Source organism: Alligator mississippiensis, chromosome 7 (assembly GCF_030867095.1).
Source record: "Alligator mississippiensis isolate rAllMis1 chromosome 7, rAllMis1, whole genome shotgun sequence".
Classification (NCBI taxonomy): Eukaryota; Metazoa; Chordata; order Crocodylia; family Alligatoridae; genus Alligator; species Alligator mississippiensis.
In genome coordinates, this window is record NC_081830.1 from 55954377 (window position 1) to 55971736 (window position 17360).

The 17360-nt window shown below is 40.0% G+C and overlaps 2 protein-coding genes and 1 long non-coding RNA gene across 6 annotated transcripts in view; 2 read left to right on the top strand and 1 right to left on the bottom strand.

The window, feature by feature from the left end:
- The window catches only part of RASA2 (RAS p21 protein activator 2), a 93828-nt gene extending 86889 nt beyond the window's left edge, over positions 1–6939 (top strand). Inside the window, exons 22-24 of the mRNA XM_006263324.4 lie at positions 2706–2809; positions 3458–3647; positions 4506–6939. Coding sequence (XP_006263386.2) covers positions 2706–2809; positions 3458–3647; positions 4506–4536 — 325 coding nt within the window. The 3' untranslated portion in view covers positions 4537–6939. The remainder of the gene's footprint in view (positions 1–2705; positions 2810–3457; positions 3648–4505) is intronic.
- Positions 6940–8245: 1306 nt separating this feature from the next.
- Positions 8246–11721, bottom strand: LOC109284209 (uncharacterized). Its single transcript, XR_002091571.2, has 4 exons — positions 11488–11721; positions 10671–10739; positions 8564–8643; positions 8246–8320 (listed from the first exon to the last, which is right to left on the bottom strand). It is a non-coding gene; the product is annotated as an uncharacterized LOC109284209 (long non-coding RNA).
- A 121-nt stretch (positions 11722–11842) lies between these two features.
- LOC109284208 (uncharacterized) overlaps positions 11843–17360 on the top strand; it is a 28438-nt gene continuing 22920 nt past the window's right edge. For 2 of the 4 annotated variants that reach the window (XM_019491772.2, XM_059730978.1), the window contains exons 1-2: positions 11848–11976; positions 15608–15822. In XM_019491772.2, the coding sequence (XP_019347317.1) occupies positions 15667–15822 (156 nt within the window). In that variant the 5' untranslated portion in view covers positions 11848–11976; positions 15608–15666. Of the gene's footprint in view, positions 11977–15607; positions 15823–17360 lie in introns of all 4 variants that reach the window. The other 2 variants (XM_019491773.2, XM_059730980.1) reach the window with 2 other exon arrangements.

Consider the following 17360-nt stretch of genomic DNA (forward strand, 5'->3'; position numbering starts at 1 on the left):
GCCCCATGCCTGCTCTCTAAGTTGTCATTCAGTAACTGACAACCATGGGCTATATTCTCTAACCTGATGTCTGCTTTTCCACCTCTGCCAACATAAAGCAGCTGTGAAGCTGGCATCAGTCAGCTGCCTGCCACTGTCTTAGCTTCAGTGTACATAATGGACATAAAGCGGGGGGGCGGCACTTATTTTGACTGGAGGACCACTTAAGGAGTTCTGGTGGCTCTTGGGGGGAGAAGAGGGGTGCTGACTCAGCATCAGCCCCATTACAGCTGTTTACACCACCAGGGTTCCGGGGGATATGTTAGGGCACACTCAGCTGGGCTGACAGGATGGGATCCACAGGCGGGTGGGGAGTGACATCCGGGAGCGGGATAGGTAGGCGAGGGTCAGGGCCAGGATCACAGGGTGGTGACAGTGCAGGCCCAGAACAGCCGTGATCCACTCCCCACATGTCCCTGTAATAGTGCAGTTCTGCAGAGAACTGCAGGCTAGGGAACTGGCCTCCATTGCAGGGATGTGCAGGGAGCAGATTGTGGCTCTGCCCTGGGACTCGGCCCCATGCTGTCACTGTCTTGCAGTCCTGGCCCTGACCCTGACCTTGACCCGTCCATCTGGCCTACTCCCAGATGCTGCTCCCCGCCTACCTGCAGCCCTGTCCAATCTCCCCAGCCAAGTGCACCCTGCCTGCAGGAGTCCTGGGACAGTCTCCTGCCCACTCTGTCCAGTACCCTCAGTGGTAGGTGCAGGGCAGATGGGCATGGGGTGCTGAGGCAGTGGGGCTGGGGTTGGCGCACACACCTGCTCCCAGGTGGCAGGGACTGTGAGGAAGCTGAGTCTAGCCAATGTGCCACTGCACAGCGCTGCAGACTACAGTTCCCAACCTGCCCAAGAGTCATACACAGGGATAGGGCAGGCTGTGCCTGGGAGCAGCAGAACTGGTCACACATGCCACAGCCCGGGATTTAACCATGAACTGGATTTAATCACTAGGCAGGCTGGATGTGACCTGCAGGCCATGTTTTGTCCACCCCTGGTATAAATCACGGGAGAGGGAGGGCATATATAACCAGTGTTGCTTGTTGCTGGCTGGCTTACCTGCAAAGTTCCGATCAAGTGTGGATTAGAACAGCCTTGATGCTTCTCTAGTTTGATCGAGCCAGGTTCCTGTATGGTGCAAAAGCTACCTTCACACCCTGCTGAGCACTGTTCAGATGAGTCAGCCTCAAGATTGTTAGTACATGCTGTTCAAGCAGTCCTGGGGGTCTTTAAAACATGCTTTTCCAAAGAGAAGAAAATGGCAAAATAGTTCTAGATGTGCATTGAGAAAAACCTGTGGTTTGTAGCTTTTTGATCTTGGGTGGGTGGGAATTTTTTTGATATATTGGCTATTTTCCTTAAACTGTTGGTTTTTCAGAAAAGCAGATATGGGACTGGAAAGATCTCCTGGACTGTCAAGTAGTCTTTTGCCTTCATAGGCAACCACTTACTTTGGAAATCATCACTTCAAATCCTTGTATACAACTACAAAACACAATACCCAAAACACCAAGAACACCCTGTAATATGCTGTAGGCAAATGCAGGGGCAGCAGTGGTACTTGCCAGTGCTCTGCCACTACAGTAACAGGAAAGTACTTGGTTCACACATGCTCAGAAGATCCAAGGAAGAGGACTGTCTTTCACTATGGAGGAAGGCAAAACCCCCACAGGCTGTGCTAATCTGACATGGGGAAAATTTCCTTCCTGACCCTAAAAACCAGAGGGAAGAATAAGGCCTTCTAGTCAGTAATCTCCGGGTTTTAGTCCTTTGGGCTTCAAAGGAAGGTGAAACCTACCCACCTCACCAGTTAGAGCCCAATAACATTCATTAGGAGGAAGACTTTTCATGGCCCCTATTGGAGGATCCAGCAAAAGCCCTGAGGCATGGGAATTACTAGGCACCTTCTGCATGACAAGTTACCTCTTTACCACAACATTGGTATTGCAGATATGCGATTGCACATCACGCATGCTGATTTGAGCCAGAACTCCCTGGTCTGTTGTTGAAAAGCTGTTCCAACACTTTTACTTTGACAGAAACCTTCTAATTTCCAAGCTAAATTTAACAAGAGGCAGTTTGTTTAGAAATGGCTTTAGTGTGTTATAATTGCACTTGTACAGGAAACTTACCTCTCCACGTGATGGGTTGCATTAACTTATAGGTCATGGGTAGCAACCAATCTTAGTAAAATCTAGCTTACTCCACTTGCACATGAAGGATATTATCCTATTTTTTTTAATAATTTCTTTTCCAGTCTGTCTCATTTGAGTCATACAGAAAGAACCTCACTTTTTTTAGTACTTCCTGTTCACCATTCAGATACAGTAGAAACTTATAAAATGTGCATTTCCTGCCCTAAGTAGCACTTGATACTTCATATTGGCGATTTCTCATCTAGCAAAATTATTATCTAATCCAATTTTAGCAACACAATTTATTGTCCTCAGATATTTTAATACATATCAAGTTGTGTTTTTTGCATCTATACAAAATTTGTCATCAGTCTTGTATGCATGTGATTTGAACATTTGAAGTGCTGTGTAAACCTGTGTCACTGATCAGCATTATAAATTGCTAAGTGTATTGAAATTTTGTTAGCAGTCATTTGCTTTCGAGCTCTTAAGGTAATGTCCCTGCCTTCACATTACATTTTTCCCCCCATACAGAGGTGTTCCAGCCGATATTCAAATAGAAATTGATGGAGATAGAGAAATGGAGAGAATTTACTCGCTCTTTGCCATCAGCATGCCTAAACTGCAAAAGATGGAAGGTATCTGACTATAAATTCACTGGAGTTATGCTAGCATAAAGCCATTTTAATCATATATAAAGTTAGGCCCATAGTATCATACTATTGTCTTCAATATTTTCATTGAATATAAAACAATATTGAACATACTCACCCTCTTAATATTGCTGTATCATCAAACTGTTCTTCCTCTATCTGGGCTAATATGTACTCTGTCCAGATATAGCTTCCATTTAATGTGCTACCCAGACATGTATGCAAAACAGGAACGGGAACACAATGTCACTATCATGTTACTATATCTCATTTTTACATACAGTCATTTATGTTAGTACTCTTGATCTTATTACAGCTGAAGAAGAGGGTTCTTTGTGGCATGGCAGCAATTCAAGAATACATGTAGTTTATGGCAGTGCTAATAGTGGCCAGCCTTCTGTGATGAGCCAGTTAAGCCTATTGACAATGAGCTACAAAGCTAAACCAAGTTGTCCATCATGTCCAATTTTAACACCAAGTTTACTGATTTTATTTCTTTGTATTAGCCTATATTTAATTTAAAAATAACTGCATTTAAAAGAAACTTTGAAATCCATGTTTTGAATCAAATAGACTTGCCTTGTCTGTTGGAAGTAGAACGCTGTGATCTGCTGTTTGTGTTGATCATTACAGAGACTTGTGAAAGTACTGCAGTTTATCAAGGTCCACAGAAAGAATCTGATGACTGCTCCAACTTCAACATTGAGGACTCTGTAGCAACTTTCCATACTCTTCAACAAATAATAGCCATAGTAGAGAAGCTGAGAGAATCACACGAAAAGTATCAGAAGACGAGATCATCTAGTGCTAAATATGGTAGTGAGTAAGTATCGTATGTAATTCTGTGTGCACAAGCGAAAAAGGGCTTGGCACCAGCAGGCCTGGCTCCAGTTTTGGGTAGCATGCACTGCCTCCATGTACATTGCCCTGCTTTTTTTCTGGGCTCTTTTTTTTGACCCCTGATCCAGGGGTCAACAAAAAACCCACGCTGCAAGGTAGCAGAACAGGAAATGCCTAAATTTGTGGTGTGTGGCACTGCAGATGGGTCTGTGGTGCCACATACCACACGGCTGTGCTCATCTGGGCATGGTCTTGGAGTATATTCTCATATTATCCTGGTAAGGTATTTTTCTCTTTTGTCAGGAAAGTCTGAGTTGTTACAGAAGAGCCCTCTTAACACTGATTTCCTGTTTGCTAGTTTAATTTTGGGGTGCCAGTTGTTTGCACAGATCTTTCTGGGCCAGAGTTGCTCTTCAGCTTATAGCTTCCATGTGATAGCATGGCAAGGGGGCCAACCTTTTGTGGTAAGGATCCTGCCATTCTGATCCCTTTGCCCTGACTGATCTGTTACTCTGCTTTCTTCTCTGTCTTGTGCCCTCTACCCAATCTGTTGCTCTGATTTCTGCTCCCTGCCCTACCTGTCCTGTGTTCTCTGCTCTCGCCCAGTCTGTCATGTGCCACACAGAGGGTTCCTCTTTGCCACTTGTGGCATGTGTGCCAAAGGTTGGCTACCCCAGGACAGAACATCAGAATTTCAGTATACCATGCTACTTCCTAACCTACAGTTGAAACTATGCAAAGAGAATAGTTTTATACACAAAATTCTGTGATGCATAATTATTCAAAAAGCACCTGTTGTCATCAGTGTATTTACATGCGGCTTTTTTTTTTTTTTTTGCAGAGAAAATCCAATTGTTGGAAAAGGTTCCTAACCAAAACAAGGGATGGTTTATATATTTCAGAAGGAACTGGAAATACTAGATGTTTGGGATTTTTATTCATTGTATATACTTGTCTGAAGTATTTAACAGTGAACATTAGCAGAAATGCTATTTGTGTTGACAATCTATTTAATATTTAATAGAGAATATAATCTGTTTCGGAATCTAATCTTGAAGTTGATTCTCATTTTGCTCAAGTTGAAGCTCCAGGATCTTGAACTATCAGATGCAAGTAAATATAAATGCTTCTGCAGTTGCTTCTTTTTATCAGAAAGAACTTTCTCAAAGAATAAGCTTTCTAAGGGACAGTACAAATGTCAATTGAAGCATCTCTTTCACTATACTGCAAACTTGCATTAGTCTGCCATCAGTGCCTGCTCTGCCAACAATTGATCTTGCAATGAAAATCCCAAGCTATTGTGACTTAAGCATCTGAAGTTTCAGATTCAGTGCATGTCAGGACTCTTGAATTAACTGCAGTCAAAGTTTTATTATGTCATGCAGTACATTGTATACATTCTGTGGACAGAAGATACCAATTTTGTTATATCTGTATAAAAATTGAAGAAGAAATCAGGGAGTTTATTATTGTATTGTACATTTGTTTACATTTTGGGGTGAGTAGTGTGTGGAGTGACATGAGACCACTGTCTGTTTTCCCTCTTTAAAGAACCAGGTACTTTTTTGATATTTGAAAAAGCAGATTAGCAATCCTTGCCTACAAATGAAAAGAATGCAGAGGTTAAGATTTTGGTTAGATATTGTTCATATCTTCTCCCCCTCCCCCCCCCTCCCCCGTTCAACTTCTTTCCACAATAGAGCTCAAGCTCTCCTCTGATAATATTAAATCTGTTTTTGAATAATCACTCTGAGCACTTTAGAGATCTGGACTGTCCCAGATTTATTTTTAGATACTTTATAGTATCTACTCTTTATGATCAGTTGAATGATCAGTGCTGTTGTCTTAACAGTGCTTTAGTGAATATTTTTATATCTGAGTATATGGATTTTCTATTATTTGCCAGATCCCAGAAAAAAATTGAACTGCATTCTGGACTATAGAGTATTTGATTCTTGTTCACTTCATCTGAGAATTTATTTTTATGCTGGAAAAAATATGGATATAACCAATAGAAACAAGGTAGTGCTTTGGAGAAAAGAAAGCTAAGCCTTGCCTCATCAGTATTATGGTACTATTTTTAAAAAATTAAAAACATATTTTCTACACATGAAATTTCATTTTTCAAAAACTTTCTGGGGTGGGTTGGGTGTTTTTTCAGTCCTGATTGGCCCTAAATCAATTAAAAATGTAAGTTGTCAAAAGACATAGAGCTACAATGTTCAGAAATTATAAGCTGTTTGAAATACTACATGTTTATAATACTATGGTAGGGTGGCTTTCTCCAAAGGCAATCCAGTTGGCACCACAGGAGTGAAATCAATGTTGAACTGAATGCAGTTCTCTGACTAGAACAATCATTTTGTTAATATTAAAACAACTGTTTGAGATTATCTGTAATTTGGTACCAATATCTGCAACATCATAATTTATTGCTACTGGCCACTTTACCTATCTACAACTATTTTTGCATTACTTTACTATTTGTTGTATTCATAAAGGAGTACTTTTTGCCATCATTTGAAATTAGGAAAAATTAAACTTGTTGACATTGGCTGCATCTACACAATATGCTGACTGCACTAGGCTTACACTACTGCATGGTCAGCATCACGAAAAAGCCATTTGTTGGTGCTACTGCGTAGTAATGACTGCACAGTCAGAGTCTTGTGGAGATGCAGCCACTCTAATTCTTTCAAGGTCAACAGGACCTAGTTTATTTGCCATAAGAACAAGGTTTCCTAAATTTGAGCATCAGTATTGGGTTTTGCTTTGTATGGTGAGCAGTCTTGTTACAAAATGTCTATTTTTGAAGTATATTTCTGTCATTCTTGAAGTCAAACATATGCAAAATTGAAAGTTACGGTGTTGTAACTTTTTTTTTTTAAATGCACTTTTTATTTGCTTTGGTACTAGATTAAATAAAGGACAAGTAGGCCTCTTGAAATCTAAGGCCTTTGAAATTTGTCATTTTATAGTATGGTTTAAAATGCAGTAGGTTTTCTAGAATTTAATTTAGAGATGAGTAGGTTGACTAATATTAAAGTTGCTTCCAGTTTGATTAGCCTAGAATGGAAAAATTACTCAGTAATTAGTTTTATTTGGACTGTAAATTATCTTTTTTTTTTCGTGTAGTATGCATTTTGTGTAAGGATGTATTGTGGAAAATGTATTTTTATTTAAATTTTATTTTCTTATCAAGATTATTAAACTTTTTGTAATGTTGCTTGTAAACAACTCGCAAATAAATTGCAAGATACTTGAGGTGTACTGTGCATCTTCTGTGATGTCTGTAGTTCATTTGCATATGTAAATAGATAAGGATTAGCATAAACCAATATTCTTTCAACAGAAAGTCAGTAAAATAATTTTATATAATCTTCCATCTTAATTGGAGGTTGTTTAGCAGAACATGCTGCATAGGAAACTAAGCAGTCTGGTCTATCTTTGAACTGTCCTATGACATGGCAGTAGCCAGAGGTATTTTTGGATAACTGGTCTTTGGCTAACATTTGTTTGTCTAGTATTTTATGTCTTAATGATGAGTGCTAAATAGGTACCTTCTGTATGCGTTTGTGTCAGTATTTTAGTTGCATCACTTCTTGAACAGATCTTTATTTCTTTCTCGTATTCTGTATGTGTTCTTCTCCTCTGCTTTTCCCTTTCCTTCCTACTTAATGACATGTACATGTCTAGTTTTAAATATCTCAAGTCTGTAGACCAAGAGAGTGGCCCTTTTTGTATAGGATAACATCCCATCGCATTGGGGGGGGGGAGGTGCTTATGTAGGGCAATGAATTTTTGGTTTGGAGCTGTGGAGCTAAGCCATCTTGTCTTAGGAGCCTGTTAACTGACTGGCTTAGGGTACGATGCATCAAGCCCTGCCTGGCTAGCCAACATCATTTTGCAGAGACTTTTTAAAGCACAACTGTTTAAAGTTAAACAGATGGGGAAGCCAGCATTTCTGCTGGTACTAAAAATGATCCTCTTCTGCTGGAGGAAAGTTACCAATGGCAAATTATGAAGAAATGGCAGTAAACTAGATCTAACACTATACACGTCTTACAATTGAATGTTAGTAAAACTGTACCTACTTGATGCAGAATGACTTGTGTCTTCAGAAAAAAAACATCCTGAGATATTCCAGCTAATTTTGATCAAGTTGTGACAAAAGAATTCACACAGGACACTAACTTTCTTACATGCTTCCTAATCTGGCTGAGTCCAGTTTATATTCTCCCATACACTGGGGAGAAGGAGGGAGGAAAGTTAGCTTTTAAGGGGATGAGTGTCCAGCTAAGTGCTCATGAAACCCATCTGTAAAATACAAAGCCCTTGAACTTTGCCTCAGTGGCTCTGTATTTTGTAAAGTGTAGTGTGCTGACATCTTGCCTAATTTGGTTTTAAAAAAGTCGATCGTGAAGGGATATTTAAGCTCCTCTTTCTGTATTTCTATTGGGACACCTCCCTGAAGCTGGGCTTGTTTTATGGCAGTCTGTATTTTAAAACAAAAAAGGTGAATGGAGGGAAACTAGCATTTCTAGGACAGCAACATACCTTTCCAACATCTGTGGCTGCTGTGAACAAATGAAAGCTGCTTTTGCAAAGGTGTACATCTGCCACTGCTGCATTCAGCATGCTGCAGGCCTTGAATCTCTGAGGAAGGAAGAATATTGTACTGGTCAGGATGCTGCCTTGGATTTTCCTCCTGCCCAACCTCAGACTTCCTGAATAACATTGGCCAATCACTTGGAGCCAGAGCCTGTTCCACCTTTTAGGCATGTAAGTAGACACAAGCATCTAAATGAGATCCTTTAATTTGAGTCCCTGAAAATCTTATTGCTTAATCTATTAATAGTTTATAGTAGTGAGGAGGAGGAGGACCCAACTACTACTCACTTTTAAGTTTTTCAGGGATACAAGTTTTGACATCAGTAGAAGCAGGCTCAGATCATTTTTCAGCAGAAGTGGCTGGTCACCTGTTAAAGAATTGCAATTAAAAACTACCCGGTTAGCAAACAGTTTAATATTGTCAGTATGCAAAAAAAAAAATGGTATTTGTTTTGCTTACAGCTGATAGATACACATTTTGATTTTTGGTATTTGATTGCTTATTAAACAAAACAATTCAGATCATTTTTAAGAAACACTAACACATTAAGGTGGCCCTACTTTCTTCTAAATTCAGATATCATAGCAATTAATGTAAATCTCCTGCAAAATAGTATCTATCTTAGTTATGAGAGCTGTGTTTGATAAAAAGAACTGTGTGGGTACTTTAAAACTACTAAATGCAGCTGTAAATATTAAGAATAAAAGATTAACATATTCCTATCATCTTCCATTAGGATTTGCTAGGACAGCTGTGCCTGGAGCTTAACAAAGTAGAGCGAGGTTGATAGAGTACTTTTTGCTCGACCAGTGTTAATTTTGACTTATGGAAATGAACCAAAGCACAGCTCTCGTAAATAATGTTAAGTTTGCATGTGTCTACACACTGCTTTCCTGCTGTGCCACCTATTACATTTTACACCGTTCTACACTGCATATGCAACAGTGATAATAGCAAGAATTCGTGTAAAACTTGCTCTTGTCTTCATGCACATACAGAGCACATAGCCCCAGTAGAGGATTTATCAATATGTGGACCAGCCCTCCCAAAACATGAAAGGCCAAAACTTTATCTTAGCTATTTTAAACATTCTTATTTCAAGTTACTTTATTGTTCTTCAAACAACAGGTAGGATTCTTCAGTTATAACTGATCACATTTTTTATTTTTCTTTCAAACTTCTTGAACTCAGATTTCTTTGAATCAATATAATTTAAGATCTGATTATACTATGACTGTCTTAACTCAAGTTTTCCTGTGGTTATAGTCTTAAAATGAATCTATTTCACTTATGAATAGTTTCGTGTTTTTAATATTATTGGGAACTTGGTGTTGAATTGTCCAATCTTGCATCTGCTTAAGCCTGCACTTGACTGCACACATATAACCAGTCCATTAAAGTCAATAGTGTACCACAAATGCAGAGTTAAACATAAGCACATATAAGTTTTTGTCCTTTGCACACATTTGTCACTGGACTCATGAGTTTTAAAAACAAACCAATTCTATAACCCCCTCTTATGAGGGGCCCTAATACTCTGATACAAAATTCTCAAAGAATTGTGGATTTGGATCACACTGCTAATCCCAACTGAAGTCAACTGATCAAACTACATGAGTAAGGGAGACAGGATCAAGGCAAATTTAATAGTAACTAGTTCCACCATACTAATGAGGTAAGGACTGTACAATGCAGAAATCCATATCATTCACTTAAGATACAATTTCTTGGTTAGTTGCTTTTGTAGATTTACATTTATTTTTAAGAAACTTTTTGTATTTACTGGTAACTGAATTTATTATTTATACAGAGGTCACAAAATAATCTCAAGTAAAAATGGAGAGGTTGTTAGCTCTGCACTTGAGCAACTGCTGCTGGAATGCTGTGTCCAGTTCTGGTGCCCACAGGATGATAGAGATGTAGATGCATTGCAGAAGGTTCAGAGAAAAAACCATGAGAATACTTTAGAGGATTAGAAAATACCCTATTTAGTGAGAGATTTGAAAAGGTCAATGTGTTTATTTTACTAGCAAAATGGTTAAAGGGTTGACTTAAACAGTCGTAACTATGTGGAGAATAGACCTCTGATATAACACAGTCCAGTGGCTGGCAAAAACACTAGACAAATATGCAGGCCAGAAACAGGGCCTGGAATTAACCAATGGCGCAATTTACCCCAAGTTATGATTGACACGTCAATCATTGAAATTTCTAAGTCAAGATTGGGTGTTTCCTTGAAGACCATGATGCTAGTTTAAAGAACTAATACTGGAAAAATCCTGTGATCTGCATTTATATAGGAGGTCAGACTAGCTAATCACAGCCACAGCTTTTCTGTGCCATATGTTATCAGAGGTCTTAGTCTCAAGGAACTGAATAATGTAACAAACATACCTCTTCCCAAAATGCCAACAGTGTATTATCATCTTTCTCAGTGCCATTTTACAAATCCAGACATTTGAGCTGTATGAAACAATGTATTAAATGAACAAATTTACTAAAGAATAAAATGCACCCGTATTTCAAAATCATCATTTCAAAATCTGTCTAAATTCAGTCTTGCAAGTGTTTATGTCTGAACAACATTCTTACTGCTTCAAAAGTGTCATTTTACAGTGATCAAGTGATGATTTAATGTAAAGTCTAGTTTAATGTTTTCACAATAAAAGGACACAACATTCTTTAATAGAAATCTTGTGGTTCCCTTTTGTAAAAATTGTTTACTTTGGATTTTTTAAATGGCATTGAGTTCATAACAGGAGATAAATTAACTCTGAAGACTGCTAACTATAAGCACTTGTAATTCATATATTTTTGTAAAACATCTGATTAATATGACCAGGTAGGACAGTGTAAAATGGAGAAAAACGTGTATTAATTGAAATGCAGACCTTTTATCTGTATTCTCTTACCAAGGATTATTTTAGCTGTATATGAAATGTGAGCAGTACCTGACTAACAGGTACTGCTGTCTAGATAAAAAAAACTTTTCTGCTATTAAAGCCACACAACTGAGTATTATTCAAAGCTGTCCCTCCCCACTCCCCTCCCCTCTTCTTTCAATGGGCCACCTCAGTCTGGCCACTTTTCTGATGTTAGGAAGTGAGAAGAGAGACAAACTAACCATCCCCAAGTTTATAGACAGACTTGAACTCAAGACATTTTAAAGGGTTTTTTTTTTTTTTAAATAAAAATGAAAAAAACTACTTACCCGAGTCACTTTAAAACTACTCTGCAGAAGGTTTCAGTTCTGATTGGTCTTGAAATCTTCAAGTTCACTCCAGTTTGGCATTTCGAGGAGAACTTTGGCAATGGACAGGAGCAGACGGTGAGGAAAGGATATTGCAGGGGCACATGCATGTTAGTGAGGGGCTCAAATCAAGCCAGAGAGTTAACTTGGTGTTTTCTCTCTACCAATATGCAGCTACTGCACTGAGGGGTTACGATCTGAATGGGAGGCTGAGGGGTGAGAGTCCAGCCATTTAAACACCAAAGGGTCAGCGTTCTCCTTCCGAATCCTGTGACTTGGTTGCTAGGAGACAGAGAAACGCTGACTGCAGCTGCCAAGGAGCTTGCAGAGGCTCTCAGCAAAGTGGAATGAATCTACACTGGTAAGAATCAGCCATGAACTACAACATCCATGCAAGGCACTGATATGGCACCTTTTCTCCACAGATCTGCCAAGTGATTTACAAAGGAGGTAAGTATTAGCATAACTCCGCTCTTTCCTTCTATAATTGTAGACAGCAGATGCTGTGTCAGCACTACTGCTGCCATAACACATACTGCAAGGGAGATGAAAGAGGGTAGGGGAAATCCATGTTCTACCAGCCTTATGGGGGGAAATCAATTAAGGTGGTCTCTCTTAAATCTTCTGTTACTACCTCTAAATGTTCAGGCCAAGGAAAAATGTATTTGATCCTCTCCTTTAGCTAGTTTCTGTCATTTCTATTGGTATTACCTTTACTTTCTCACACCAAGCCAGGGATAAGAAATAGTACTTTAAAAGCTATTGAATTAACCACTGACTTGCCTGCCTCTAATGTGTTTAATAAAAGATGTGGGGGCACTGTGCATATGCCCTGCCATGTACGTGGGCATAAGCTGAGCTCTGAAGTGGTGTGACAGGTTTGTATTGCACATGAACCCTTTCTGTTAACTGAGCTTCCACAGGACATGTTGATTTACACTACCCTAAGTGAGAATGAAGATTTTGCTGGTTTTGTGGATTATCTTGAATAGCTTTAGAAGTATTTTAGAGTGGAACTAAAAGGAAATATAAATCCAGATAAGCTCTTTATATCAATTACTAAACAACCTGAAGAGAAGAATATAGCATATAGTCTGAAGAGCAGTGGCATTAACTAGAGTGGAGTAACTGGGGCAGCTTTCTCGGATGCTGATTTTTTATTTATTTTTTTTTGGGGGGGGGGGGGGAGGCAGGGAGTATGGAAGGGGGAACACAGCTGCACAATTGTACCAACAACAGTGGTGACCAGAAGTCTCTACTGCCCTGGGTGTCCAGCCACGTTGTTACTTTTCTACCCAAGAACATATTTTTAAAACCTCCGTGAAACAATTTCCTCAGGTGTGGTTAATAAAGTTCACCTGTGGCCATGGCACACGAGGAATGGCGCCTGCTCAACTCGCCAGGCCATGCAGCCCCATCGAGCTGAGACTTAAATTAAGAACCCCGTGGTCCAGGGCAGCACCTGCACTAGGGGAGCTGTGCAGGGCACTCCATCCTTAGCTGTAGTCAGGGAGAAAAATACTTTAGGCCCAGACAACTCCTTTCTGTGGTTAAATCCAGTGACCAAATGGAGGGCTCAGGAGGAGGCCACTTTCATAAAGATGCCACCATAGAATTTCTCACTCTAACCAGCAGGGTTTATTTACATCCAAGTTTACAGCCTGTACAACTACCCTGGAACCAGGCAAATCCCAGAGAGCTGTGTAAGGCCAAAAGCATCAAGACAGAGACCCTCATACCTCTGCACTAGTTCTGTGGCTGCAGCTCTCAAGAACCTGTATGGGACATTAAACAGTAAGAAAACAGCTTATTAGTCAGGTGTGTTGTGTTTTCTCCCCCTCTGCAAAGCACGTGTCTCCAGTGCAAGAGAGAAAAGATGTTCCTTAGGTTAGCTAACCAAGGAGTTAAAATAGCAGAGAAGACAGTAGCTTGGGTTCAGTAGCTTTAGTCTCTAGCATCCCTAGTTTCAAACTCAAGCTGCCGGCATTAATTAAAACCCAGACTATCTTTTCTTTATAAATGACTCATAAAATAGTAAGTTCGGGTTAGCTTTTTTTCAGGGGAGATAGTCCTTCATGCTCCTAGCACAGGTGCTGATTAGTGTCACATGGTAACACAATAGCAAGCATAAAGGAAACTACAACAAACAGACTACCAGTTCCACTTCATAGGCTACCAGTCTTAGAACCATTTATGATAAATGTGTTTTATGATAAGCTGATTTAACTGAATGGAAGAGATTTCTAACATCAAGCCTATTCTACTGGTTCTTTTGAGGTAGGTGGTAGGGAATATAAACAGCTAGTTTAATGCCACCAACTGCAGAAAATATTTTTCTTATAGCATCCTCATAGTAGTCAAGGATCCAGGTGTGAAATTAAACTTTGGGTGTATATTCTGAACTGGCAAATCCAATCTGGGGTTTAGGATTGGATTCTGCTTCAAAAAAAGAGGTGTATACACAGTATCATAACTGGGAGGAAGGGAAAGGGGGGTGACCATGGCAACTGCCCAGGCAGCAACTTGAGAGAGGGGAAATGTGGAAAAAACTGCGGCCACCACAACCGCAGTCACCCTGGCAGCATAGCAGCAGCCAGAAGTTACTGCTACTCCTGTGTGTTACCACTTCCCTGGGCACCCAGCTCTGTTGTTACACCTCTGTGTGTACAGGAAGAAGAGGAGAAAGAAGATGCATCATGGGTGGACTACAAGGGGTGATAAGATTTGGCAACATGCAGAATGCACTCAGGCCTTTTTGGGATTGAATCACCAACAGCAACAGTTGGCTTGCTACAGTGCTTTGCTGTAGATTGATGATTCTCACTCAGTGCCATCATATTCTTTTAAGAGTGGTGCAGGGAGCCATGCACCATTAACACTGTTAGGTGTGGTGACACCTACACACAATTCACAAGGTAATCCCAGAGATTTTAAATAGGAATCTTCAGAGTCAAAACCATGCTGTCATGGTCTTTCTCAGTTCTTTGCAACAGAAGCCTTACTGTTATTTTTCTGCACTTAAGAAAAGAGTGAAAGCTAAGAGTTGGCACTTTCTGAGGGGGGCCTTGAGTCTAGAAAGGTTAAGAATCACTGCCTTAGATATTTAAAAAATTCTGTCTAGGAATGAAAAACCTTTACAAAATTCCTTCTGCATCTTAAATTAAATCTTGCATTCTCTTGGTTGCTATAAACATGGGTAATGCATTGTAAAACCTGTGATGCTCATACAGTTAATGTCTAAATTACATAATGTCCTTCCCTTCTAAATTCCACTTGGCTTTAGTAACATTATGCCAAATCCGGTATGAACTTTGCATTATAGTGAAAATAATGAGGATTTTGCTTTATCGTTATCTACTGGTGTGGGGAGTGGTGCATAGCTCTGATTTCTTCGCTTCAGGTTTCCATACTTCCGAGGCATTAAGACCCTTACACAGTTTACTATGAGAACAAGACTTTGAAACTACAGTAAAAATGTTTTCCTATGTTCATGATTGTTAGTCTATGGGCCTCTGTGTTAGGCTTTGCTGTTAGAAAGCTGCACATTCATTTCAGAAATTATTACAAACAAAGCCCTCTCAGCAACCGCATCCTGCAGCTCAGCACTGCCCTGACGGCTCCTAGTGTTAGTATTGTCACAGGTGTCCAGTGCAGGCCCATAATCCTGACTGCCTTCCAGTGTTGCTGCCCCATTATCTGCCCCCTACTGTTGTCCCTGCTGTAACCGCAACCGTATTATTAGTACTAGCTGTTATGTAGGAGTATGTCCTACTGGTGAAACAGCACTGGTAATGCAGTACTTTAGAAGTGGTATTGGCATAGACCTATGCTAACAAGCATCGCTTGCATTTTTATATGATTTCTAAACTATTTCTTTTGGCAGAAAAATTGATATTATGCTGTACTTAAATGTTCCAATATTGTTTGTTTTGTCGATACACCAGTATATAAGTGCAGCAATAACTCAGTATGAGCCAAGATACACATGCTCTTACATAACTGTTCTTTGCATTATCATAACACTAACATTTCAATAGCAGTTTTGTTTTTAATAAAAATAAGCTTGGATTTTGTGTTTCAGGGTAAGCAACAAAAGGCAACAAAAAACTTCAAGTCATACAAGAAAAGAAGAAAAAGAAAATGAAAACAAAAGCCAGTTCACTTCCAGACGTGTCCATTCTTAAAACGTTCATGAAAACCTATGAAAGGCATTGTGCCCTTTTCCAAAGCTCTGTCGGTGTCACAATCAAACAGAGTTTAAAAAGATGCATAGAGAATGAAATAGTTCTTACTAAGGTGAATACATATTCTACATATTGATCTGAGATAAGTTGAACAGGAACTGCTGCAGCTTTCATTGCATAACTACTTTCTATTGTGCTTTTAAAGTTCTGTATCAAGAATGCTCAGAGCTATGGATGATCGTGGGTAGGGAATTTTAAACCCAAAAAAAACTAAATTCCACTGACTTGCACTCTATTTTATAGTGAAAAGATTGTGTGTATTTTTACATAGGTTTTAAATCACCTGTTAAACGTAAATCAGGACTCCAAAATTGGGAACCTAATATCGGGTATCTCCAGGGCTGTCCCTGAGGGGGGCGAATCAGGGCAACCGCCCCAGGCCCCACACTTTGGGAGCCAGGCAGAGCCAGGCAGAGAGGCCATGGCTGCAGTTTAGCCCATCCACCTGCCCAGAAGGTTAGATGACTCTTAGCCTCTTCTGGCCGCCACCCATCCCACCACATCCAGTGTACCAGGGCTTTCACTCCATGGCATGTGTGTGCCGGGGGGGAGCCCACACAGGCTGCTTTGCCCTGGGCAGGGGAGTCCATGGAGACTGCTTTGCCCTGGGCCCCACATCCTGCTGGCATTGTCTCTGGGTATCTTGACAAAAGTGGCCTATTTTTTTTTCAACTGCCAAGAGTATTTAATTCATAGTTTCCCATATTAGTACATATAACTGCCTGAGGACTTACTGCTCCCAATTTGAATCCTAATTTATGGTTACTTAAACAAAAGTTGAATTCAAGCATCCAACTTTTCATTCCATCCAGGAAGAGCACACACCAACTGTTGAAGCTTCCTTAGCCTGACAAAGGGTTTTTGAACCCGAAAGCTTGCTTAATAACCATTCTCCAACCATTTGGGTTGGTCTAATAAAAGATATCAAATTCACCCAAGGAACCTTGTCTGCCTATGTCCTTAAACCAACACGGCTACAAGCTACACCCCTGCAGCATCCAACTTAGGCATTCAAGTTCTAAACATTTTAACTACAATGTGAAGGAGATTTGCAAATGCTACAATAAAGGTTGTTAGATTCCTGTTTGGTCTATATAAACACAAGAAGGACGATCTCAGTGTTCCACTGCGGGCACTGCTATATGCTGTGCTATTTTCTAATATGAATTACCTTGGTGACCTCCCACAATAGAAGTTCATTGGAGCTAAAGGAACATTAAAGCTCAAAAAATTCCAGATCTTTTCTTTATATTTCCATGGGACATAGAGTACTCTAGGCAGTAAAATAATTCCTTCCGGGCTGCAAGGTTAGAAGATGCAGTAGTAGAAATGCCTACACTTCCTACAGCTATTCTATAGCTTCTATTTCTGGTGCCAAGGCTGGAGCTGCAGCCATATAAAAAACAACTGTTTTTGTACAGTGGATAAGACAAATGAGTAAGAGCAGATGTGGATACACAAAACACAAAACCAGAAAGTGGAAAAAAATCCACTTTCAAAGTGTACAATGTGCTCTGGGTCGCTTTTACCATAGTTATTTAAGGCAGGGGTGTCAAACTCACATGCTGCCCCAGGCTAGATGAAGACCAC